This window comes from Acomys russatus, chromosome 3 (assembly GCF_903995435.1).
Source record: "Acomys russatus chromosome 3, mAcoRus1.1, whole genome shotgun sequence".
Taxonomy (NCBI): domain Eukaryota; kingdom Metazoa; phylum Chordata; class Mammalia; order Rodentia; family Muridae; genus Acomys; species Acomys russatus.
The window spans coordinates 7,068,942-7,092,566 of record NC_067139.1 but is presented as its reverse complement, the minus strand read 5'-3'; the positions used below and the strand labels follow the sequence as shown (position 1 = coordinate 7,092,566).

Genomic DNA, 23,625 nt, shown 5'->3' with positions numbered 1-23,625 from the left:
TGTCCCTGATGCAGCCCCTGTGTAAGCTGCTGAGCATCCTGGGGGTGGCTTTCTATTTTTGAAGCTCTTCTGGAACAAGAGACTGCTGAAGGGTGCAGATGTTGTCATGCTCAGAATGCGCTTTCTAAAAGGGTGTTTCAGGGTCAAGCAGAGGAGACGTGATATGGAAAGCATGGGCGCCATATTGCCACTCATGTCTGTCCCAGGTTGAGAGGAAAGTGGTCTTCATAGAGGCTGCTGGAGAAGGTTCTCTGGGCCTGTGGCACAGCAGCCCCTGGACTGGGTGGGTGGGAGGAGTTATGCACTCTTCTCCTCCCTGGTGACACTCCTTCTGGAGATACTCAGTGTCCTCCTTGGTCTCCAAATACCTCTTCAATGTGGGAATTGAACGGGTTCTCCTTTCCCAGGACATGAGGCCATTGGAGCTGTATTTTCTTCCAGACAGTATCAGCCATCAGCAGTGAAGCCACCTGCAAGAGATCCGGAGGGAGGAGAGAGTTCACAGTAAGGAACCAGCCAGCAGGCTTGGGATGGCGCTCAGTTGGCAGAGAGCTTGCTTGGTACCCAGAGGCCCAAGGTTCCTCCAAGTGCCACATCACTGAGCACTGAGGCACATGCCTAATCCCACCACTCAGGAGGCTGAGGCAGGAGGATCAGAAGCTCGAACTCTTTCTTGGGCTACATGGTATGTTTGTGGCCAGGCCTCTCTACACATGAGACCTTGTCAAAGAACAACAAAGCAGACGATCGTGATTTATTAGTTCTTTCTCTCTTAAACCCCTTGTTGCCTCAATGCTAATATTATCTGAGGGAAACAATTTAAAAGAGGAAGAATTTCTTCTGCCCCTGGCCCACAGATACAGCATGGGGGAGTGGCATTTTGTGTTTACAGCTCAGCATCTTCCATGGTGGGAAGACCCAAGAACCGTTGCTGACATCCCTGCTTCCATCTCTCTGTATTAAATCCCTTCTCCTGAGGTGAGTGGAGCCTATCACTTCACCCTAAGCTATATGGTGGTGATGAGCAGATGTCACTTCAGTGATGGTGTCTCTTTATATAGAACTTGGTCTTGCTGGGCTGATGACATAAGAAGCCGTGAGCTGATACTTGCCTCTACCTAGGGTACAGCAAGAAGTTGGGTTCTCAGGCCAACGTTGAATCTGTCAGCCTGGGTAAGTGTAACCTCATTTTCCCCAATTTTGCCCCTGGATGGTCCTGGGTAACACATCTTGATTATAGTTTTGTGACATCCTAAGGGCAGGACCAAGTTAGGCTATAGTCCTAAAAAACTTCAACATAATATATATATAGTTTTAAGATCCTGGATTTATGACTTGGAAACAGAGAACATGTCCTCAAAAGCCCACTCCTGCACTCCAGTAGACAGTTAACACTTTCTTCTGGTGGCCCAAGCCTGGGTGCCGGTGAGTAAAGGTACCTCCTTGGGAGGAGCTCCTGGTTAGCCTAGGAGACAGATAAGTGGAATGACCCCACACCTGGGGGGCTGAGGGGGAGAAGCACACACCAGAAGGGAGGGAATATGAGCTCTGCATGTAAGGGGAAGGGCAGGCCCACTTGGGAGAAGTTGAGCTTTCAAGGGAAGGTTCTGCATGTTCCTTAGGGAAGCTGTGCACATGGCAGAGGCCACGCTGTGTACAGATGACACATAGCACATGGAAAGAAGGATGCGGTTATGGTGCTACAGGCACCCAGAAGATGAAGGTGGGCAGGTAGACTGCTAGGGCTTGGATCCTGAAAAAGACACTGACTGTGGATTGCTTCCCTGGAATCCAAGCAGGCTGGGCATTGGCTTTCCTGCCAAATGCCACTTTCTTGGCTTCTGTAGCTTTAAGCTACATTTGCTTTGTCCTCAATGTAGCAAGATCTAGTCTTGGTTGTCTGGTCCTCTGCCCATCGCCATGTGCCTTGGATGAGGAGGCTGTTTCTCCACAGACGATGCATTTAGCAAATGGTCCTGGCTGGTCTTTGGGCCAAATGGCTGTATCTCAGCAGTAACTTTTAATGCTGAAAATAAGAGTACGTGATTGCCGAGAGCCTGAGAGGGGAACACGCTGTGGAATGGGAGGGACATTGTCCCCAAGGGCAGTTAACCATGCCACTTGACAGTGCCGTGGTGGCATTGGGCAGCTTTCTGGCACTTTGTGGGCCAGGTTGCACAATAAGTAGGACAGAGTCAATGATCAAAAGCTCTTTCTGCATCTAAACTGCATATAATATTTTAGTAATTGTTGGAAAAAAAAAACAAAACAGAACTGACTGAGTCATTGCATTAATCAGCTCTAGAATTTTTATGTATTCCAGAGCCTTCTGAAGAAGACCTAAAAAATTTCCATCCCATTAGACTTTTTCTTTCAGGCATTGAGGCTCAACTCGATAGTACCTTGTGTATACCAAACAAACACTGTATCATGTGCCCACCCCTGCCATGCATCCACTTAAGCATGTGATCATTTCGTTTCTTATTGACTTTTTAGTAAGCGTACATACTGAAGTTCTTCATGAAATTCTCATATACAAATATCATTACACTTCACAAATTCGCTCGTCACCGTCTGCACACTGCACACGCATCGCCTATCCATACACCAGACATCCACCGACATACCACACCCATTCTTCCTTGTATTGAAACTCAGGAGTAAGGCTCGGCATAGCCATTGGACTGCATGGGACTACCTCACACACAGACGCAGATTGTCTTTGAGGACTGGGGCTTGGTCTACCGGTGACTTCTCCCGACATTCCTCAATAAAGAGTGCTGGTCCGGCCTGTGGAAAACTACTGGAGTTTTTTTTTTTTTTTTTTTTTTTAAACTTTCAACTTGACGCATTTAAATTGTCTTTTAAACGATTATGTCCTAACAAGGCCTTTGTGGGCATTTATTTCCCTAAAGTTAACAAGGGAAGAGGGAGGTGAAGGCTCGAAGAAGAAAGTGAAAATGAATGAGCTCAGATTTGAGCTTGTGGTGACCGGGTTGAAAGCAACTAATTGGCTGTCACTCTAACAGAGATTAATGTATTTATGAATGTGCACTGCTAAAATATTGTGTCTACAATGAGAATGGTATGCCAATATGCTGGAGATTTGTGAGGAAATCGTCTACTATAATCATCCACTCACTCACTCATCCATGCATCCATTTATCTATCCACCCATCTGTCACCCATCCATCATCTATTCATCCATCCATCATCCATCCATCATCCATCCATCATCCATCCATCATCCATCCATCATCCATCCATCCATCCATCCATCCACCCATCATCTATCCATCCATCTATCATCCATCCATCATCCATCCATCATCCATCCATCATCCATCCATCCATCTATCACCCACCCGTCATCTATCCATCCATCTATCATCCATCCATCATCCACCCACCCATCCATCCATCCATCCATCCATCTATCACCCACCCATCATCTATCCATCCATCTATCATCCATCCATCATCCATCATCCATCATCCATCCATCCATCCATCCATCCATCCATCCATCTATCACCCAGCCATCATCTATCCATCCATCCATCATCCATCCATCATCCATCCATCCATCCATCCATCCATCCATCTATCACCCACCCATCATCTATCCATCCATCTATCATCCATCCATCATCCATCCATCCATCCATCCATCCATCCATCCATCCATCCATCCATTCGATTCTCTTCACTGAGTGTTCTCTGCAGGCTTCTGCTCCATCCATGTCTGTTGTCACTCCCATGATGCACCACACAGGGAGACACATAGTTATCTTTCACTTCCTTTATTCCAAACCAGCTGTTTTTTAAGCACAGTGTGAGCCATTTAATTTGTCTCTATTCATAGTTTAAAATATTAACCCAGTATGTAGTCATTCCAGGACATAAATTTTAACAAACAGAATAAAAGTTATTTGTAATTAGAATGTAGGTAATCTTTCTTAACACTGGGTATAGGTTTTTTTAGATTACACACACACACACACACACACACACACACACACACACACACTCACATATATAAAGATATATTCATCCATACATGTAGTATTTTAAAATACATTTTTCCTAAAGTGAAATGCACAACCTATCACGTTAACTCTTTTTAGTAAACAGTCCCAAGAATGTGACAGAGATGCAGAGTTGTGCTATTGTCTATATACTTACTTGGCTCCCCGTTACCACCAAATTCCCGTGTTGGTCTATCTCATTGTAAATGCAGATTTACATTACTGTCTCTACCCAATGTGCTGTAGTCCACCAGACTGCCTGAATTTTACAGATGGACACTTAATTGCCCATTTTCCTAGTGTTTGAGAGACTCTCTTTCTGTTAATACACACATCCCAGTGCAGGGCAGTACCTCACCAACACACTGAACACATCCATGGATCGAAATCTTGTCTAACAGAAATTAAGTAGTTGGGAGGTTACCTGGGACCTCGGGGTTAACAGTATGTCTCCCATGCCTTTTCTTTGACCAACCTGTCATAGTCCACTTCCTTGCTCAGACGTTGTAGCTTGTGACTAAGTACTGGACAGAAGAAAGCTAAGACCATAAGGCTTCATGCTGGTTCGTGGTTCAGAGGACTGATGTCCATCATGGTAAGGGAAGATGGCAGCTGCTGGGGCACTTCATCTGTGTTGATGGGGCTTGTGGGACTACCTGTTCACATCATGGTGGGTCAAATCCCAGTGGACCAGGAAACAGACCATTCAACTCGAACCAGAGTTAGTCCTTTGAAGTCATCTGTTCCTAAGTGACTTATTTCTGCCAGCTAGGGACAGCCCAAAAGGATGCACAGCCTCCCCTGGACAGGGGGGCTGCCCAAGGACAAACCCTTTGCACACACGGGCCTGTGGAAGGCTTTTCACAGACAAGTCATACAGAGGCGTAAGAACCCCTGCAATTTAGAGCACAGTGAAGCCAGAAGTGGTCTCTAAATTCAAGCCATATTCCTGCAGCAGAACATAGTGTGTGATTTGGTTATTGGGTGATCTGGAATTGTTCCAAGTGTCCTATCCGTCTGTGATCAGTGCTGGAAATCTGAGAGGATTGGGAGACATTGATACTGACTAATGATTCTGCATTAGATTTCTCAAATGACATCTGTCTGATAAAGAACTCACTTTGCTTCCTTCTATGCTTGCTCAGTTTATGTCAAAAACAGAAAACACAGTTAGCAAGAGAATCTCAATTTTCCTTTTTTCCCCCTCCCAGAACAAACTTTTCAAAGTGAGTCTTCCTCCTTTCCCGAGGATTTAGATGAGCGGTTCTCAACCTTCCTGCCTGATGCTGTGGCCTTTCAGTACATCTTCCTATGTGGCGGTGGCCCTCAACTATACATTTATTTTTGTTTCTACTTCATAGCTGTAATTGTACCACTATTATGGATCATAATGTAAATATCTGTGTTTTCTGATGCTCTTAAGCAACCCTGTAAAAGAGCTGTTTGACCCCAGAGGGTTGAGAAACACTGATTTAGACAGTGAGCATTTGATTTCGCAGAGCTACATGCAAATGATGCTGTATTTTTTTTTTTTTTTTACAATAGCAACACCTTATGTACTTGCTATGAAGAACAAGGCTTTAGGATAGGAGTCTTAAAAATGTGTGTTCCAAAGTGAGACTCTGTCATTGAGAGTGTGCTTTCTGAAAGAACTTCCTCTGACCTTAACACATGAACACGTCACAGGAGAGTATGGAGAGGAAAGGAGACACACAGCGTTACAGCACCCCATTCTGCCCCAGAAAATCCCATTTACGCTGTCGCTCAGAACCACTGTTTCCGAGCCTCGCTGTGTTCATGTACCGAAGGTGTAGTTTTAAGAGGCCAAGAGTGCTGCCTTTGGTTGGATTTAATTATCAGCTCAGCAATTGAGCCCATTTCACCAGAGAGGGTTCGAGTGAAGTAGCAAGAATGGAGGGACCCCACAAAACCCTCACGCTTCCCAGGCAACTGTGGCCTTAGACTGAAGTCAGGAGGGGTGAGGACACCGTCTCACTGATCGCTGCCTCTGTACTACTGCAGGGTCTGGACTGAACAGAGCCAGTCATCCGTCCCGTGGGCCCTGCCGCATGAATACGGCTGCTTGCCTATCTGGCTCCTTCTCCAGGATAAAGCATGTATTGAAGAGGGGTTGTACAGCTCTGTCAGGCGCCACCAAGGTTCCTGCCTAGAGTCAGTCAGAGGCCCAAGTGCTGTTAAAACCATGATAGCTCCAGAGCCACTGAAAAAAAGTTTTGTTCTTCCTTAAAATTCTCTTATTCTCTTAGAAGAGTCCACAAAGCAAGAAGATGTAACGCTCCGTTGTCTTAAGAGTTTGGTGGAATGTCTCTTTTAGTTTTTACTCACAAGGCCTGATCGCATGGGGGTGAGGAGGGCAGTGGTGAGGAGGTGACTCTCTTGCTTGAGTCCTAGAGCTTGCAAATTTCTCCGTCCTCAGATGACAAGCCTCAAACTAAACCATGCTTCCTGGGCCAACTGTACTGCTAGTGACAGGAGCACTTCCTCAGGAGGTGCCCCACTCCCAAGCAAATGCATCTGTGTGAAGTCCACCTCCTAATGTTGAATAAGAAATCCCAGGAGGACGGAATACCAGCAGTGGCCTTGGCTAGAGACTATCCGGAAGCCTCTCACCTTTCTTCTCCCTAATCTGTTTTTGTTGTTGTTGTTGTTGTTGTTATTGCTTTTTGTTTTTTGTCCTTTATTTGTTTTTGTTTTGTTTTGTTTGCTACAAAGTCAAGAAAGTTTTAGTGAAATAACCATAGACAAAAATAACCTTTCTGTATTACTTTAAAGAGAGCAAATACAATCCAGAGCAGGAATATATAGATTTCATTGAAAACTTAAAATGGCTTGACGCCTTTGAAGTTCAACTGCTGCTAAATTTAATCCAGGATTCACCAGACCAAAGCTGCAAATCTGCCCTCAATTGTGCTTTGTCTGCAGTAAGAGTGTTAAGAGCTCTGCAGAGAAGGCAGTGGCCAAGTGCCCTCTCTGTAGGAGGGCATTGCTCCCTTCCTCAGCCCTCCTCACCTGCCCCAAAACACAACCCCTTGGATCTGGCCATGTGTGGACACAATTGATTTTAAATCTGCAAACTGAAAACATGACAGCTGTGTAAGATATACTTAAACAATACATTTAAGGTGGGACTTAAGTTCACAGCTCCAGGCTCTCTGTTGTGAAGGAATGATGGTTGTTAGTGCAAACATCTAATTAAATGCGCGGTGGTTGCTGGTTTGCCGACAGGAGCAGCCTAGGGTGACTGCTTAGGAAGTGGGTTGAGTGGCCCAGTCTGTTCTCCTTCCTGCACTTCCTGCTCTCTGCACAGCTACCCTGTGGGGCCTCCTTAAGCCTTCCCAGGGCTATTGTGGCTCACAAGCTTACACAGTTTAGGCCAATGGAGACCTGGAGGCTGCTCAGCTCTTCAAATACTCCCATTGGCCCTGTGCTGTGTCTCTTGCAGTGGGCAGGTTCAAGGTCAAAGAGTCATGGAAACTCCCTTGTTTGTAATGTAATGTTTTCTTTCTTTTTTTTTTTTTTTCTCAGCTGGGTAGAGACAATTTGTTTATTTTCAGATATAAACAATTGTGTTCATGTGTCCTGCTCATGTGCTCACAGGCCTAATACTCCTTTAACATGGTGAAAGGTAGGGAGTTAGATGTAGCCTGTGAGTGTGAAAAGGACACTTTGAGTAATTGCCAGGATGGGGATAGGAAAAGGTCGTTTTGTAAAGAGTATGGCGTGGTGAGGCTTCCAAGGCTGGAGGCATCAAAGATGCTGACACATGGCTGAGGAGGATCTTGGGGAATCTAGGTCTGGCCGATGCCTGTGGCTTTCAATGCCTTCTGTTTCCTGAAGCTGGTTTGGGGCCCAGTGATGTAAAGTGACGAATGAGGTGCTGTAACTTCAGAGCTTCTCAAGCAGTCGCCTCACAAGCCTGAGCTTTGTGGTGTCCACAGGCCATGAATCTGGCTCTTGGGACTTTGCAGTATATTTTCTCACCTTGATTTAAGTTCTTCTTATTTTTCCCAGTTACTTCCACCAAAGCATTGCCTATATTCTCACTGCAGATATAGTTGTAGATACGGACACAGATATAGGTGTAAATATGGTGAGGGCATCAAATCCAGGACTTCAAGCAGCCTGGGTAGGCTCTGTATTGCTGAGATATAGGCCAATCCTACTATGGGTATATTTTAGGAATGTAGAACTGATTTCTGGCTTGTAAAAACCCACTGGCCTCATTCCTCATAGGGAAAAGATAAAACCCACGCAGATTTCCTAGGGTCTGCTTCAGATCCCCTCTCCTTTCCTCGCCACCCCTCTCACGGTCGCTCTGTGCAAACTGCACTGCAGCACGTGGACCGCCCCCCTCCAGCACTCTCAGGTTTCTCTCATCTTCCGATCTTCATGTGTGCTGTTTCCTGTGTTCAAAGCACTCCTGCAGCCCTCGCCTGCCTCTTCCATTTCCTCTGCCGCACACAGGAGTGGCTCTTGCTTGCACACTTGGAGACAGTTACCACATTATACATAATTATCTATTTCTTTAGCTCTTTCCTGCTGTATGCTATAATTTTAAACAACAAAAGCGGTTCCCTGTGCATTTCAGAGTTCTTACAGTGCTATTGGATGGCAAGTTGCCAATCAGGAGTTTTCAGCTCAGTATGTGTAGAAGGTAGGAGGGTTTGAACCATAAGTTAAGACTGTGGGAGAGTCTGCATGAGAACTCTGTTTTCAGTAACCACTTGCATGTAAAGCAGATGTAGAACAGGATGAGCTCCCAATTTGATAAATCTTGATCCCTAAAACTATTTTAAGAGTCAGACAGGGTCAGGTTTGTATTTGATACAGCAAATAAGTATGTCCCGAGGGACAAAATGAAGATGTCTTTGAGCTTTGAGAATCTTCTTTGTGTTTGCGTTTAGGTGACACCAGAGCTGACCTCTGTTTCATCCCTCCATCCTCACTAGAATCAGAATTCTGTTGTGCCAAGGGGAGTCCAAGAGCTCCAACCTCAGCAGGAGGAAGTGCCCCACATGCCTTTAGTTCTAACTGGATGAGGGAGGGGGCCGAGACAGGAAGAACCCTTTGATCCCAGAGGCCTGGGGGATACAATGAGCGCCCTCTTCTAAAAGAGGGGGCAGAGCTTCACATTATTCTAAAAAGAAAAAGAAAAACAGACACTGTGTGTGCGTGTGTGTGTGCATGTGTGTGTGCGTGTGCGTGTGTGTGTGTGCGTGTGTGTGCGCGCGCGTGTGCGTGCGTGTGTGCGTGCGTGTGTGTGTATGTGTGTGTGTGCGTTGTGTGTGTATGTGTGTGTGTGTGCGTGTGTGTGTGTGCGTGTGTGTGCGTGTGCGTGTGTGTGTAGCCAGACCTAATCAATAATTCTCTGAACAACTCATCCGTTTGATACACAGAACTTCAATATTCTAAGTGCATTACTAAGATCGGTTGTTTTAAACAGTGAGGTGACTATTTAGTCTTCCATTTTATGTTTATGATGAGTTGCGGTCTTTGGTGCTGTTCATCCATTAGGCAGCACTGCCTTTCTTCTTACTTTAATTCTGAGGTAGTTCTTCATCATGCCCATGGACAGTTGCTGAGCCCAGAGCCGGGAAAGATGAATTCCTTTCAGGTTCTCAAGGGCATGTCTGGCCCTTCCTGTACTCAGCCAGGGGGTGGGGATGGGGCCTTGACACTGCCGTACCACACCTGACCAAAGCAGGGTCAGAGTGCCTATGGTGAGAGAGGACTGTCTGAGGCAAATGGCCATCCTTCCCTGTGGAGAACCAGCTTTCAGATTTTTCAAATGGCACAAGAACTCCCCCATGCTTTCTTCTCTTTTAAAAATAGATATGTCACAAGTAAGTCAAGTATATGGGGCAGATAAAAGTGGAGCTTCTATGGCTGAAGGCAGGCTAGTGGGAGGGGAGTGGGGACAAGAGTTACTGAGCTCCCAGGCCTTGTAAAGAGGAGGAGTGGCTCTCTCTGAAGGACACTGCTAGAGGCATTGGTCTCTCACATTGTTCTTTCTAGAGAGATCCACACAATTTGCCCCATACATCCCAATTTCAGAAATCTTTGTGATTATTACTCTTTTAAGCATAATATATTTTACTATTTTTTGAGAATTCCATACACGTATATGATGTATTTTGATCATACCTTACAATCGTCATCATTATTGTTTTTAGGGATTGATTTTTTTAGTGCAACATTTCTCATTGGCCGCTAGGGAACCCTGAGCACGTTTTGTGGGTCTCCTGCGACAGTTCCTCAGGACTGCCCTGCACATATTCTATGAACTGTAGAAAGTACATCAAAGATCCCAGTCCATTTTTTATCTTATTTTACTTTCTCTCTGATTTTCACATTATTTCATTGAATTTTTATGTTACATATATATGTAGACGGTCTAAAAATCCTTCTGGGAATAAAATGGCATAAAAGCAAACATATGAATGCATACACATGTTTTAGAAACCAGGTAGCCTCAGCATCCACCATGTGGAGACACTTACCTCATTGGGGTGAAATCCGTCCACAGGTTCGATTAGCTGCCATGGCTGGCCACCTCTTTTCTGCCACTCCTCTATGACTAAAAGACAAACAGTCAGAGGGTCACCAATGAGTTTCATGGTGCAAAGGACAAGGAGTTCATGCGATGTCATCCAGTGTTGCCTGCTCTTTTCTTTAATTCCTGTGTATGGATGTGTAGCTTGCATGCATGTCTGTGTACTACCTGTGTACCTTGTCACATGCAGGCTAGAAGAGAGCATCAGATCCCTGGCTTACATACGGTGGTGAGCTACCATGTGGGTGATGGGAATTGAACCCTGGTCCTCTGGAAGAGCAGCCAGTGTTCTTAACCACTGAGGTATCTCTCCAGCACTCCCCCTCCCCGCTCAGGTCTTGTTTTATTTCATCATGGCTTCCTCTGAGCTATGCAGTGGGCTGGGAGCTTTCTGCACAACAATGATCTACCTACCCATTGTGTGACTTTCTTTTTTTTCTAAGTCAGAAAGAGCATGTGTGAAGGTGCTGGGTGAATATGGATGTGTGGCAGGGAGGGCCTGGGAAATCAAATGAGGGCAAAAATGAGCAGCAACAATTTAAGTCCATCTGATCTTTTCCTCCTATGGTGGGGCAGGCCTCCTTGCAGAGGCGAAGATGACATTTTGCTAATGTCTCCTTTCCCATGCTGCCATTTGCAGACACTGCCTATGTGTGTCAAGCAATCACCTCGAACAATCATACAGCGTGTCAGAAATATAATTGCATAAAATTATCTCAACGTTGCATTTAGAGAAAGCGTGGCTACAGAGAAAATATTATGAGCCCCAAAGTGATGAAAAGTAATAAAACTGTCCTTCAACAGGGATAAGAGACTACGTGTGTCATTTCCTCCAAGGCAGCAGTGCAATTAATTCTATGTTGTAATATCACAAAGCCAGTCAAAATTCCTCAAGGAAGTTGCAGTCCCTAGAGAGGCTCCCGGCAGAACCATCTGAGACTTCTGCTCCTTGCAGAACACCTCGCTTTCCTGGTGTTCATCGAAGCCACCAGTGCAGCTGCGGTTCCAATTGTTCCTCTTGCCTCTTTCTCCAAGTGTCCCCAACCTCAGGGCCAGAGGACTCCTTCTCTTTACCCCAGGGAAAGGCGGAGACTCTGTCCACCGAAGTCACCAGCATGAAACTCGGTCAATCCTTTGTTGCTTTGTAATTACTACAGAGAAGCTGTCCCCTCTTACTGCTCAACCCTTGTCCCCAAGGAGGTAAATAATGTCCCAAATGCCATGCTGATGGTCTCCTCAGCTTCTCCCTGAACAGTGTGATGCTAGGTAGCTCTTTTCCTTATGTTGGCTTTGAGGTGGGCCTCACACTTACTAGCTATCCAAGGGTGGCCTATGAACTCATGATCCTCCTGCCCCTACATCTCAAGTACTAGCATTTCCGGTGTGAACCACCATGCCTAGCTCCTAGGGATCTTTTACAGTGTGCTGCTGGCCTTTTGGTAGTTGCTTGAAGAAGCTGCTGTTGGTGAATAGCATTTGTACTTCTTGTAAGACTCAAAATGAGTTGTCCACTGGGCCATTGTGTCATGGTGTGTCCCCCGTATGGAGCCCCACGTTGCTTTATGCTGATACAGAAGGGTGTTCTTTTCTGAGGCATGGTATAGGTTGGTCCTTTCAGTGGAAAGCTAAGAACTGCACCAATAAGGACACCATACTCACTTTCATGAGGGAGGGGGGCTGAGTTCGTTCTTCTAAACCAGGTGTACCCCTCAACAGTTCGTTTCCTGCCTTTGGCTACAGTGTCCTATAAAAGAGAGTGGCCTCAGGAAGCTGGCCTGACCCTGTTTCCAGTTGCCCATCTGGTCTGCCACAAGCTTAGAATCAGGCTTTCTGTTTTAGGTTCAGTTCCAGCTGCTGTAAGTTCCCCGCTGCAGAGACAAGTCAAGCTCTGTTGTTTGCGGGTCCTGTATGGTACGGTAGCCCAAGATGACTAAATGGTCAGAAATTCCTAGGCAGTGTTCACAAGAGCATGCCAGGAACTGAGCTCATCGAAGACCTCAGATACAGCCCGCTGGCAAATTGCAAGAAATGACTAAGAAAAGTCGTGAGTTAGAGCCCGTTTGTATTGAGTAGATATGTAGTGAGCTGTGGACTTGAACTAGATCTCTGAATCTCTGGGGTTTCTCCTGAGTGCTGGGGTAGGAAGCCTCACACAGAACTTTTTTTGAATGTCCATATTTGCAGGGAAGGTCCAGTGCCAAGTTCAGCCAAGATGCGTGCTTTCATCCACTACTATGTATAATTGATATATACTAATAAAAACATTTGACCCAAGAACGAAACAGTGTAAGTAATTTTAGTGCAGTTTGTAAACTGGCTCCGAAAGTAGTATGTCAATGGCTGGACATATGAGTCCTGCGTATTTCCTTCTTAATAAGTGTTATTAATGAGTAAGTTATGTATAATAAATCATATGTGTTTCAAATGAGAAAAGAAAGCAAAACAAAACCTGTGCCTTCAGTGGCCAAAATAAAATCTATGAAAGAATTGCAGCGATTGGGAGGCCAGGAAATTTTATAATGGAAGGCAAATGTGAGCTGGTTAAAGAAATGTTTTAGGCTGAGTGGATTTCCTGGAGAAGCCATCGCTAGGATTCCTGTGGTAAAGAGGTCTGTTTCGCTTATGCAGGAGTTTCTTCCAATGTGATTCAACTTTGGCACCAAGGTTTAAAGTTATTCTAAAATATTTCCATTTTAATTTGAAATTTATATGCGCCAGTACTGGCCAAATAGGAGCAGGCAGAGCCAGCTCTGAGGTCAGGAAGGGCTACCTGGAGGCCACAGGCGCCTCAGCATGACATGCAGAGAGGGGAAAATAGAACAGCTGGAATCGAACCCTCAAAGGAAGGAAGAACTGTTGATGGATCTCTTCATAGAACAGGTAGACAAAACCAAATCATCAGAATTGGTAACCTTTGTCAAAATGAAAAAAAAGAAAAATGGCTGATCTCACTTCCATCCTTTGAAGGCTAAGCAATCCTCCAGTTGTGGGAGTTACAAAAAGGAAGCACAGCAGGGAAGCAGGAATAAAAGAGAGAAGATATTTGTTCACTAGGTTTTGCCAGAAGCAGGGATGTGATGTAGGCAGGATGGGGCTGATGCTGTTTTGTGCTGTGGCGACGAGGACGCTGGAGTCCAGGCCCCTACACACTGGACAGGGGCCTTAACTCCAAGCTGCTCCCCCAGCCACGGCCTTCTCACTATCACCATAACTCAAAGAGCTTGACATGGTGTCCATAGTGACATATCCCTCCCTGCTTGGATGCGTTTGCATTCTTCCGAACTCTGTCTCAACTCTGTCTTATGGGAGACTATGTGGCAGAGTCCAGCCTTCAGCTTAACTGCTTTGCCATGTTAATATTAAATGACACACAGTTACCAAATATACAGTCAGTGAATCCACAGGGGACACATTTTTCCCCACACAATTATTGTGTCTTCATAGGTACTGGTTTCCACACAGAAAGAGGCACTGACTGGTATTGTAAAATAAAGGATGAGTAACTCACAGGCAAGATCACGAGGTTTTATGTGTACCCTTATTATTATTAAATGGAATGATTCTTTGTGACAATTTCAGGATAATGTTCTATTTTTTTCAGGAGAACAGACACAGAAGACATGTCATTTATTTCTTCAGCAATTGATTTTAGAGTGGGAGGCCCCATCAAAGTCAACACAGCAAATTGGGCTGTCCCATTTGTTTGTGTGTGTGTGTGTGTCTATGTGTGTGTGTGTCTGCGTATATATGTGTCTCTGTGTGTGTGTATGTCTGTGTGTGTGTCTGTGTATGTATGTGTCTCTGTCTGTGTGTGTCTGTATGTGTATATGTCTGTGTGTGTGTCTGTGTGTATGTATGTCTGTGTGTGTGTCTGTGTGTATGTCTCTCTCTCTCTCTCTCTCTCTCTGTGTGTGTGTGTGTGTAGGCAGTAGGTAAATGTTGGGACAAGGCTTCTCAGTGAACCTGGAGCTCATTGTTTGTCTTGTCTCTCTGGCAAAAGTACTCCACCCGTATGTGGATGCTGGGGATCTGAACTCAGGTCCATGGGCTTGTGTGGCAGGCACTTTACTGACACAGCTACCCCTCGTCCTTCCTATTTGTGCTGTGGAAGAAATAAATTAAGCTTCTTGAATGATCATGGAGCATCTGTTGGTGCTGGGTGCATAATATATTTTCTTTATCTGTAAGAGAAATTCCACTCACAGCCATCTTTTCAAAGAACCACAGAAGCAGCAGAGGGAGATTTATAGGGCATGTGGTAGCTCTTTCTTTGATGAATAGCAAGCTAGCTTATATTTAACTTAGAGATCTGCATGCTGATCAGCTCCATGAGGTCAGTGGCTGCTTTTGCAGACATACACAGAGGGATGGATCGAAGAGCTGAAGTTTACCACAGCTGGCCTGTCTTGAAGCCAAGGGCAGCAGGAGGTGTGTTTAAACTGTCAGTGTGAAAGTGGCCTTATCAGCCAGGTGGCATTTTCCTCTCACTGCTGGGGAGGTGGGGTAGAGAGGAAAAGAATGTCACATGCTCAAGTTGACATTTCTTGGAGTAAAATTTGCTACTTCTGTTTAGTTCATAACCACTTGGAGAATGAGTCAGCAAAAAGACAAAAAAAAAAAAAAAAAAAAAAATGTCTGCAAATGAGTCTCTCAGTGCTGGACTCAGGCTGTCACAGTGGAGAGCAAATAGGTCCTGTGCCTGCTTTCAAGTGACAGGAATGTTAAGCAATGAATTTTTCTGTCACAAGAATGTGAAATTGAGAATTTCAGTGTGATGAAAAAGGAGGGCATTTGTGGCACAGAAGACAGTTCTAATACAGTGTGGAAACAAGGATGGTTTTCATAAGACTCCAGACTGCAGATTTAATAAATGCCTCTACTGGGGTTTATTTCTGATGAAAGGAGACCTGGATGATAATGAGCTACATTTATGCCATATCCTCCTTGGGGAACCAGGGCAAACATTTTCTTAGGTATGAGTGAGGACTGGAGGTGGCTAAATACTTATGAGGAAGACCATCGGCGGGGAGTGGGGGGTGGGTGGGTGTCACACTCAGTGATAATGGAGCCGGTGGACAGCACTAGCAAACAGTCATCGGGTCCTTGCTATTTCACAGTCCTGTGATCTGTGTCTGAACATGGTAAGAACATGGCTATGAATTCTGGGTTCTTTCTACAATTGCAAGTTCCAAGCACTAGTGACAGATTTTTCAGGGTAATTCACTGCCATGATTTCTAAAATGGGAGGTTACCCCAGAGACGGATCTACAGTGGGTGATCTTTCCACCTACTCTAAGAAATGTTAGAATTTCAACTCTAAAATTTCTTAACTTGACCACAAGTCAAGACATTATAATAGCTCCTATAAGGGTGATCAAAATACTGGCCCTTACAGAAGTAGATATGGCAGTACATCGTCACTAAGTGCAGTATGAGGTGTTCAAAGAGACAAATCCCAGACCACTGTTCTCTGCACCCACTCGCTCTTTTACTCTATCCATATGCCTTCAGGATGAAGCTGGCAAAGCTGTATCTTCCCTCTTGGTTTTTTAAAAAAAAATGGTAGAGGAATTATGAAACAGGAAATTTATTGCACTGTCGATAGGGATCTCCAAGCAAGGCACTTAGTACTTGCATGTGGAAAGTGGTTGATGGAGGAGACAAAGACAAATTCTTCCGTAGTGTGGCTATGGTAAGGTGCTGTGTTCCTGTGAATGAGTTCCCTCCCACCTACCTGTAACTAACCCGAATGAGCCTCATTGTGCCCCATATAGACAGAGACATGAAAGTTGAGGGGGGGCTAGCTGGGAATTGGATGAGTATTAATTGGGCATGGGAGGACAAGAGATGGTAGCAGGAGGTGAATATGGCTTGAATATAATATGTGCGTGTTCGAAATTTCATAATGAAACCATTATTATGTGTAATTAATGTATGCTAATAAAAACATTGAAAAAGAAATCCCTTCTCTGAGGTTTGGAACTGGAGAGGCTAGAGACACCCGGTGAGTTGTCTGCAGCACCAGAGATAATGAATGACAGTTGTAGAAATCACTCTGGACAATAAAAAATGTCCCACATGGACGTCAGACATTATTAGATTTTTAATAACTTTACTCACATTCAAGGATGGTAATGATCAAAGATCACTTGGTGGTGCATTTGTTTACTCCAAGTATTCATTAATAAGTCTTTAACTCTGCATTTTAACGAGAGGTTATCGATCAAAAATGTCTCTCCCCATGAGAGAGATGTGTGTCATGTAAGCAGGAAATCTAGTAAAGACAGATAAGTCTTGTTGAAAGGATGTTCAGGGCTGAAGTATTATGGTCTACAATGCAAAATGTGTCAGGTAATATAATATTCAATAATTCATGATGGCTCCATTACAGATGCTGGGGCTGGGGCCTGCGGGGCTGTGGGCTGCAGGGCTGTCGGGTTGTGGGGCTGTGGACTGTGGGATGTGGGCTGTGGGGCTGTGGGCTGTGGGCAATGGGGCTGTAGGCTGTGAGGCTATGGCCTGTGGGCTGTGGGCTGTGGAGCTGTGGGCTGTGGGGTTGTGGGGCTGTGGGCTGTGGGGCTGTGGGGCTATGGGGATGTTGGGCTGTGGGGCTGTGGGGCTGTGGGGCTATGGGGGTGTTGGGCTGTGGGGCTGTGGGGCTGTAGGGCTGTGGAGCTGTGGGGCTGTGGGCTGTGGAGCTGTGGGCTGAGGGCTGTTGGGCATTGGGGCTGTGGGGCTGTGGGCTGTGGGGCTATGGGGCTGTGGGCTGTGGGCTGTGGGGCTATGGGGATGTTGGGCTGTGGGGCTGTGGGCTGTGGGCTGTGGGCTGTAGGCTGTGAGGCTGTGGGCTGAGGGCTGTTGGGCATTGGGGCTGTGGGGCTGTGGGCTGTGGGGCTATGGGGCTGTGGGCTGTGGGGCTGTGGGGCTATGGGGATGTTGGGCTGTGGGGCTGTGGGCTGTGGGCTGTGGGCTGTAGGCTGTGAGGCTGTGGGCTGAGGGCTGTTGGGCATTGGGGCTGTGGGGCTGTGGGCTGTGGAGCTGTGGGGCTATGGGCTGTGGGATGGGAGACTGTGGGGCTGTGGGACTGTGGGCTGTGGGGCTGTGGGCTGCTGGGTGTTGGGGCTGTGGGGCTGTGGAGCTGTGGGGCTGTGGGGCTGTGGGGCTGTGGGGCTGTGGGCTGTTGGACGTTGGGGCTGTGGGGCTGTGGGGCTGTGGGCTGTTGGGCGTTGGGGCTGTGGGGCTGTGGGCTGTGGGGCTATGGGGCTGTGGGCTGTGGACTGTGGGGCTGTGGGCTGTGGGCTGTTGGCTGTTGGGCGTTGGGGCTGTGGGGCTGTGGTCTGTGGGCTGTTGGGCGTTGGGGCTCTGGGCTGTGGGCTGTTGGGCATTGGAGCTGTGGACTGTGGGGCTGTGGACTGTGGGGCTGTGGGGCTGTGGGGCTGTGGGCTGTGGGCTCTGGGGCTATGAGGTTGTGGGCTGTGGGGTTGTGGGGTTGTGGGCTGTGGGGCTGTGGGGCTGTGGGCTGCAGGCTGTGGGGCTATGGGGCTGTAGGCTGTGGGCTGTGGGTGTGGGGCTGTGGGCTGTGGGCTGTTGGACATTGGGGCTGTGGGCTGTGGGCTGTGGGGCTGTGGGCTGTGGGCTGTGGGGCTGTGGGCTGTGGGCTGTGGGTCTGTGGGCTGTTGGGCATTGGGGCTGTGGGCTGTGGGGCTGTGGACTGTGGGGCTGTGGGGCTGTGGGGCTGTGGGCTGTGGGCTCTGGGGCTATGAGGTTGTGGGCTGTGGGGTTGTGGGGTTGTGGGCTGTGGGGCTGTGGGGCTGTGGGCTGCAGGCTGTGGGGCTATGGGGCTGTAGGCTGTGGGCTGTGGGTGTGGGGCTGTGGGCTGTGGGCTGTAGGGCTGTGGGGCTGTGGGCTATGGGGCTGTGGGGCTGTGAGCTATAGGTTGTGGGGCTGTGGGCTGTGGGCTGTTGGGCGTTGGGGCTGTGGGCTATGGGGCTGTGGGCTGTGGGCTATGGGACTGTGGGGCTGTGGGGCTGTGGGATGTGGAGCTGTGGGATGTGGGGCTGTGAGATGTGGGCTATGGGGCTGTGGGCTGTGGGCTATGGGGCTGTGGGGCTGTGGGCTGTGGGCTATGAAGCTGTGGGGCTGTGGGCTGTGGGGCTGTGGGCTGTGGGCTATGGGGCTGTGGGGCTGTGGGCTGTGGGCTATGAAGCTGTGGGGCTGTGGGCTGTGGGGCTGTGGGCTGTGGGCTGTGGGGCTGTGGGGCTGTGGGCTGTGGGGCTGTGGGGCTGTGGGCTGTGGGGCTGTGGGGCTGTGGGGCTGTGGGCTGTGGGGCTGTGGGGCTGTGGACTGTGGGGCTGTGGGGCTGTGGGCTGTGGGGCTGTGGACTGTGGGCTGTGGGCTGTGGGGCTGTGGGCTGTGGGCTGTGGGGCTGTGGGCTGTGGGGCTGTGGACTGTGGGGCTGTGGGGCTGTGGGCTGTGGGGCTGTGGGGCTGTGGGCTGTGGGGCTGTGGACTGTGGGCTGTGGGCTGTGGGGCTGTGGGGCTGTGGGCTGTGGGGCTGTGGGCTGTGGGGCTGTGGACTGTGGGCTGTGGGGCTGTGGGGCTGTGGGCTGTGGGCTGTGGGGCTGTGGGCTGTGGGGCTGTGGGCTGTGGGCTGTGGGGCTGTGGACTGTGGGGCTATGGGGCTGTGGGCTGTGAGGCTGTGGGGCTGTGGGCTGTGGGCTGTGGGGCTGTGGGCTGTGGGGCTGTGGGGCTGTGGGCTGTGGGCTGTGGGCTGTGGGGCTGTGGGCTGTGGGGCTGTGGACTGTGGGGCTGTGGGGCTGTGGGCTGTGGGGCTGTGGACTGTGGGCTATGGGGCTGTGGGGCTGTGGGCTGTGGGGCTGTGGGGCTATGGGGCTGTGGGGCTGTGGACTGTGGGGCTGTGGGGCTGTGGGCTGTGGGGCTGTGGACTGTGGGGCTGTGGGGCTGTGGGGCTGTGGGGCTGTGGGGCTGTGGGCTATGGGGCTGTGGGGCTGTGGGCTGTGGGGCTGTGGACTGTGGGGCTGTGGGGCTGTGGGTCAGGGACAGAGATGAGAAATCTTCCCTCTGTTGCACACACTGAAGCATTCATTAGCATCATTTCAGCTGGTAGTCAATCAACAGGGTCTTTTCTCATGTAGAAAAATTGCTTAACAATGAAAATGAATCTCGGGAGGCTTACAATCAATAAATAGTTTTTTTTTTTTTTTTTTTTTTTTTTTTTTAAGAGAGTGAAGATGTAAAGGATAAATCAATGGTTTTAGTTAGCAAGCCTGAGTTTGTGTGGCCACATCTCAGTGACTCTCATGTTTGGACAGAGTGCAATAAAAGAAAAAAATATTCTTCCTGAGGGTTAGAACATTGGTTTACTTTTCTTTTTTGTTTTTTGTTTTTTGTTGTTGTTTGTCTTTTTGAGACAGGATTTCTCTGTGTAGCCTTGGCTGTCCTGGACTCTCTTTGTAGATTATGATGGCCTCGAACTCTCAGAGATCCACCTATGTCTGTCTCCCTGAGTGCTGGGATTAAGGTGTGAGCCACCTTGGGTTTACTTTTCAAAGGACCTCCTTTTCCTTCCTTCCTTCCTTCCTTCTTTTCTTTCTTTCTTTCTTTCTTTCTTTCTTTCTTTCTTTCTTTCTTTCTTTCTTTCTTTCTTTCCCTCTCCCTAAGATATTTTGATTAGTTTCGGGTTTAGGCTTATTCAAGGTAGACTACCACAGGAGGCACAGCCTTACTCTTCCATTCTGTCACTTCTAGTTTTAGCACACACATAAGCAAGGCATTTCTATTATGGCAAGAATTGTTAGGTGATCTCATTAGCCTACGGACTTCCAGCCCAAACTCTCCATTATGTGCAACTGGACCTGCTGCTTCAGAGCCTTTGCAAAGATGGTGGAATGAAGAGGTGACATGAGTCTCAGCTTGTCAGAACAAGCCTCATGCTTTGCCTTTTCTTGGCGCTGAGAATTATCATGTCCGGTAGGCAGGAGTGACCCTGCCTCTTGTCCTCTGTGTGTCTTGTAGCACAGTCCCTTACTGCGGCCTCTGTGCTTGCCCACTGTCAAGACAAAGAACAAGCTACTTACTTTCGTGGAAGACAAAATCCATGTAGAAAAGGTTGAAGTTTGTGAACGTCTTGGTGGCTGCAGTTTTCTTCAGTACGTTGGAGAGTTGGGCTGCTCTCTGAATACAAGGGAAACAGAGGACTCCATGAAACATCAACTCTGACTTTCATGAGACAATTCAGGCAGAAAAAGAAATTGATTTCCCACACACCACTCCACTTTGCTATCTCCAAGCCATCGGCGGAACACATCTCTGCACATTAAGGTGTATTCATGTGCAAATGACCAGGGAACATGAAAAATGTGACTATTCATTACAAATCAAGCCAGTGTAAATTAAAGTTATAAGAATCTACTTTTCCTGCATGGGCTTGACAAAGATGAGACGAACAGCCTTGACATTACAGAATGTCAGAGGGTGAATGAACGAGAACATGGGTTAGTTTTGTCATTTAGTCGTCTAAATGACAAATAGCTTGGCAGTGTGGACCAAATCCTCAGCATGGCCACCAATATGTCTTAGAGGAGCTTGTGTATCAGAAATAGAGACAACACAAAACATACACCTTGCCGTTCATCATGATGAAGAACTGGAATCAACCATGTGTTCAACTACACAAAAGGATGGAATAAATCATGCCACATTCGTATGCTGGACACTGCAAAAATAGTTGTGTCATTATAATGTGGAGAAACAATTTGTGAACATTGGAATCTGTATGTGTAGCCTTAATCTAGTATGTAAAACCCCAAGATGTTTACCTGTGGAAGGGATAACAGGCCCTCACATACTGGTACAAGAATGTTTTTTTCTCTGTGTGCAAATGTGCACACATGTCTGTAGGCATACACACACACACACACACACACATGTGTGTGTGTGTTTAGAGGCCAAAAGACAGCCTCCAACATTACTGCTTAGGATCCATTCATTTTGGTTTTAGAGACAGGCATCTTCACTGGCCTGGGCTTGTTCATGGATTAGGTTGTCTAGATGGCTAGTGAACCCTGGGGGTTCTCCTGACTCTGCCATCCCAGCACCAAGATTAGAGGTGTATGTCACGGCCTCAGTTTTCTCACATGGATGCTGAGGATTGAACTCACGCCTTCATGATTACATGGCAAGCACTTCACTGACTGATGGAGCTATCTCCCAAGCTTGAGTGTGTGTGTGTGTGTGTGTGTGTGTGTGTGTGTGTGTGTGTGTGTGTGTGTGTTGTATTCACAAGCATTGGGGTCAGATGAGAATGTCTGAGTCACTGGTCACTCTCTGCCTTATTACTCTAAGACAGGTTCTCTTACTGAACTTGGAGCTAGGCTGGCTGGCCGCTGGCACCAGTGGTCTTGTCCCCCACAGTATTGTAATTATAGGTGTGTGTGCAGCTGATTTGAGCTCAGGCTCTCAAACCTGTGCAGCCAATGCTCTTAGCTACTAAGGCATCTTCCTAGGCCCCAAAGATGGAGTTCAAGCCCCAAACTTGTTATCCTTCTGCCTCTGTCTCTTCAGCAGAGCCTACCAATGTGTATTATCACAACTGGCTACGGCTCAGTTTTTGAAGCTGTTCTTTGTAGATGTTTATATTTTTCCTGTTTTCAAAATTGAAATATATTTTTAATTACATGGTTTAATTTTTTTATTTGCAATAAAATTTTATTATCAAAATATGCAGGAGGTGGGTCATGCCTGAAATCTCAGTACTTGGGAAACCAAGGCAAGAAAGAAAATTTCTATGTGTTCGTTCAAAGCAAGCCTGGGTCATATAGCCACGTTTTGTCTCAAAACAACAACAGCAACAACAACAAATATTCCAATAATATTTTCTAAAGATTATTTACCACCTATGAACAAAATATAAGATGGTTTGTTTGGGAAATGGATTCTTTTAGACATCCTCTCTGAGTGCCTGGTCACAGATAGGCTTACCTTCCTCAGCTCCCTAGTTCACTACCTCAGGTCACTGACAAGCTGTGTGTGTATGTGTTCATGTATAAGAAACGTGTGCACTCACATGTGGATGGTAAGAGAGGTAGGTATAGAAAGAGCTGGAGACAGACAGGACACACATAAATTCTTTTGGCTTTTCTGGTTCTCCAAACATGAGATTTTGTTATTTGTCAAGGTGGAGACCATTCTCCTACAGAATCCCACCACCATGGAAAGGCTGCTACAAATATAGGGACAGGGGTTGCAATGGCTCTACCTCTGAAGTGAGAGTCCGGAGGGTCTTGTTGGAAGACATCCAGCCGTTGCAGGGACTGACCTGAGAGAAGGTAAAGAGCACTTAGATTAAAGAGGCATAGCCGTGGTAAGACGGGTATACACATGCTCGTTCATGTGTGTGCATGAGAGTGTGGGTGTGTGTTTATGAGTGGGAGTGTATGTATGAGTGTGTGTATAAATGTGAGTGCGTGAGTGTGTGAGTGTGTGTGTGTATAAGCATGTATGTGTATGAATGTGAGTCTTTGTGAGTGTGTGTGTATGTATGTATGTATGTATGTATGTATGTATGTATGTATGTGTGTATGTGTGATTGATAAGGCCATGGAGAAGAGCCCTGGGCTCACCTGCAAGCAACTCAGGAAGGAGAAGAACTGTGCATAGGTCACATCTTGATTTAGCTGGCCTGGAAAACAGAGGTCTGATATGTCATATAGAATCAAATGGCAATGCTCAGAGACATTTGTGAGTGGCCCTTGTTTTCTAATGGTGGCATTTGTCCTGATTTGATTTTGTCATTCAGCATAGCTTTTAGGAATGCCTGTATTTTACTTCTTTCTGAGCCCAAGTTAGGAAGGGACCCTAAGGAGTCTGTGCCCATGTGCTCCTTATCTGGTAAGCTAGGCTGGCTGGCAGCCGGCACCAGTGGTCTTGTCCCCCACATCACTATAATTATAGGTGTGTGTGCAGCTGATTTGAACTCAGCCTCTCAAACTTGTGCAGCCAATGC

The 23,625-nt window shown here is 47.1% G+C and overlaps 1 protein-coding gene across 1 annotated transcript in view; it reads right to left on the bottom strand.

The window, feature by feature from the left end:
* Window positions 1-325: 325 nt before the first annotated feature.
* Aoah (acyloxyacyl hydrolase) overlaps window positions 326-23,625 on the bottom strand; it is a 193,287-nt gene continuing 169,987 nt past the window's right edge. The window contains exons 18-22 of the mRNA XM_051168326.1: window positions 23,243-23,301; window positions 22,879-22,938; window positions 20,699-20,795; window positions 10,550-10,626; window positions 326-470 (exon numbers count right to left, since the gene is read on the bottom strand). Coding sequence (XP_051024283.1) covers window positions 342-470; window positions 10,550-10,626; window positions 20,699-20,795; window positions 22,879-22,938; window positions 23,243-23,301 — 422 coding nt within the window. The 3' untranslated portion in view covers window positions 326-341. The remainder of the gene's footprint in view (window positions 471-10,549; window positions 10,627-20,698; window positions 20,796-22,878; window positions 22,939-23,242; window positions 23,302-23,625) is intronic.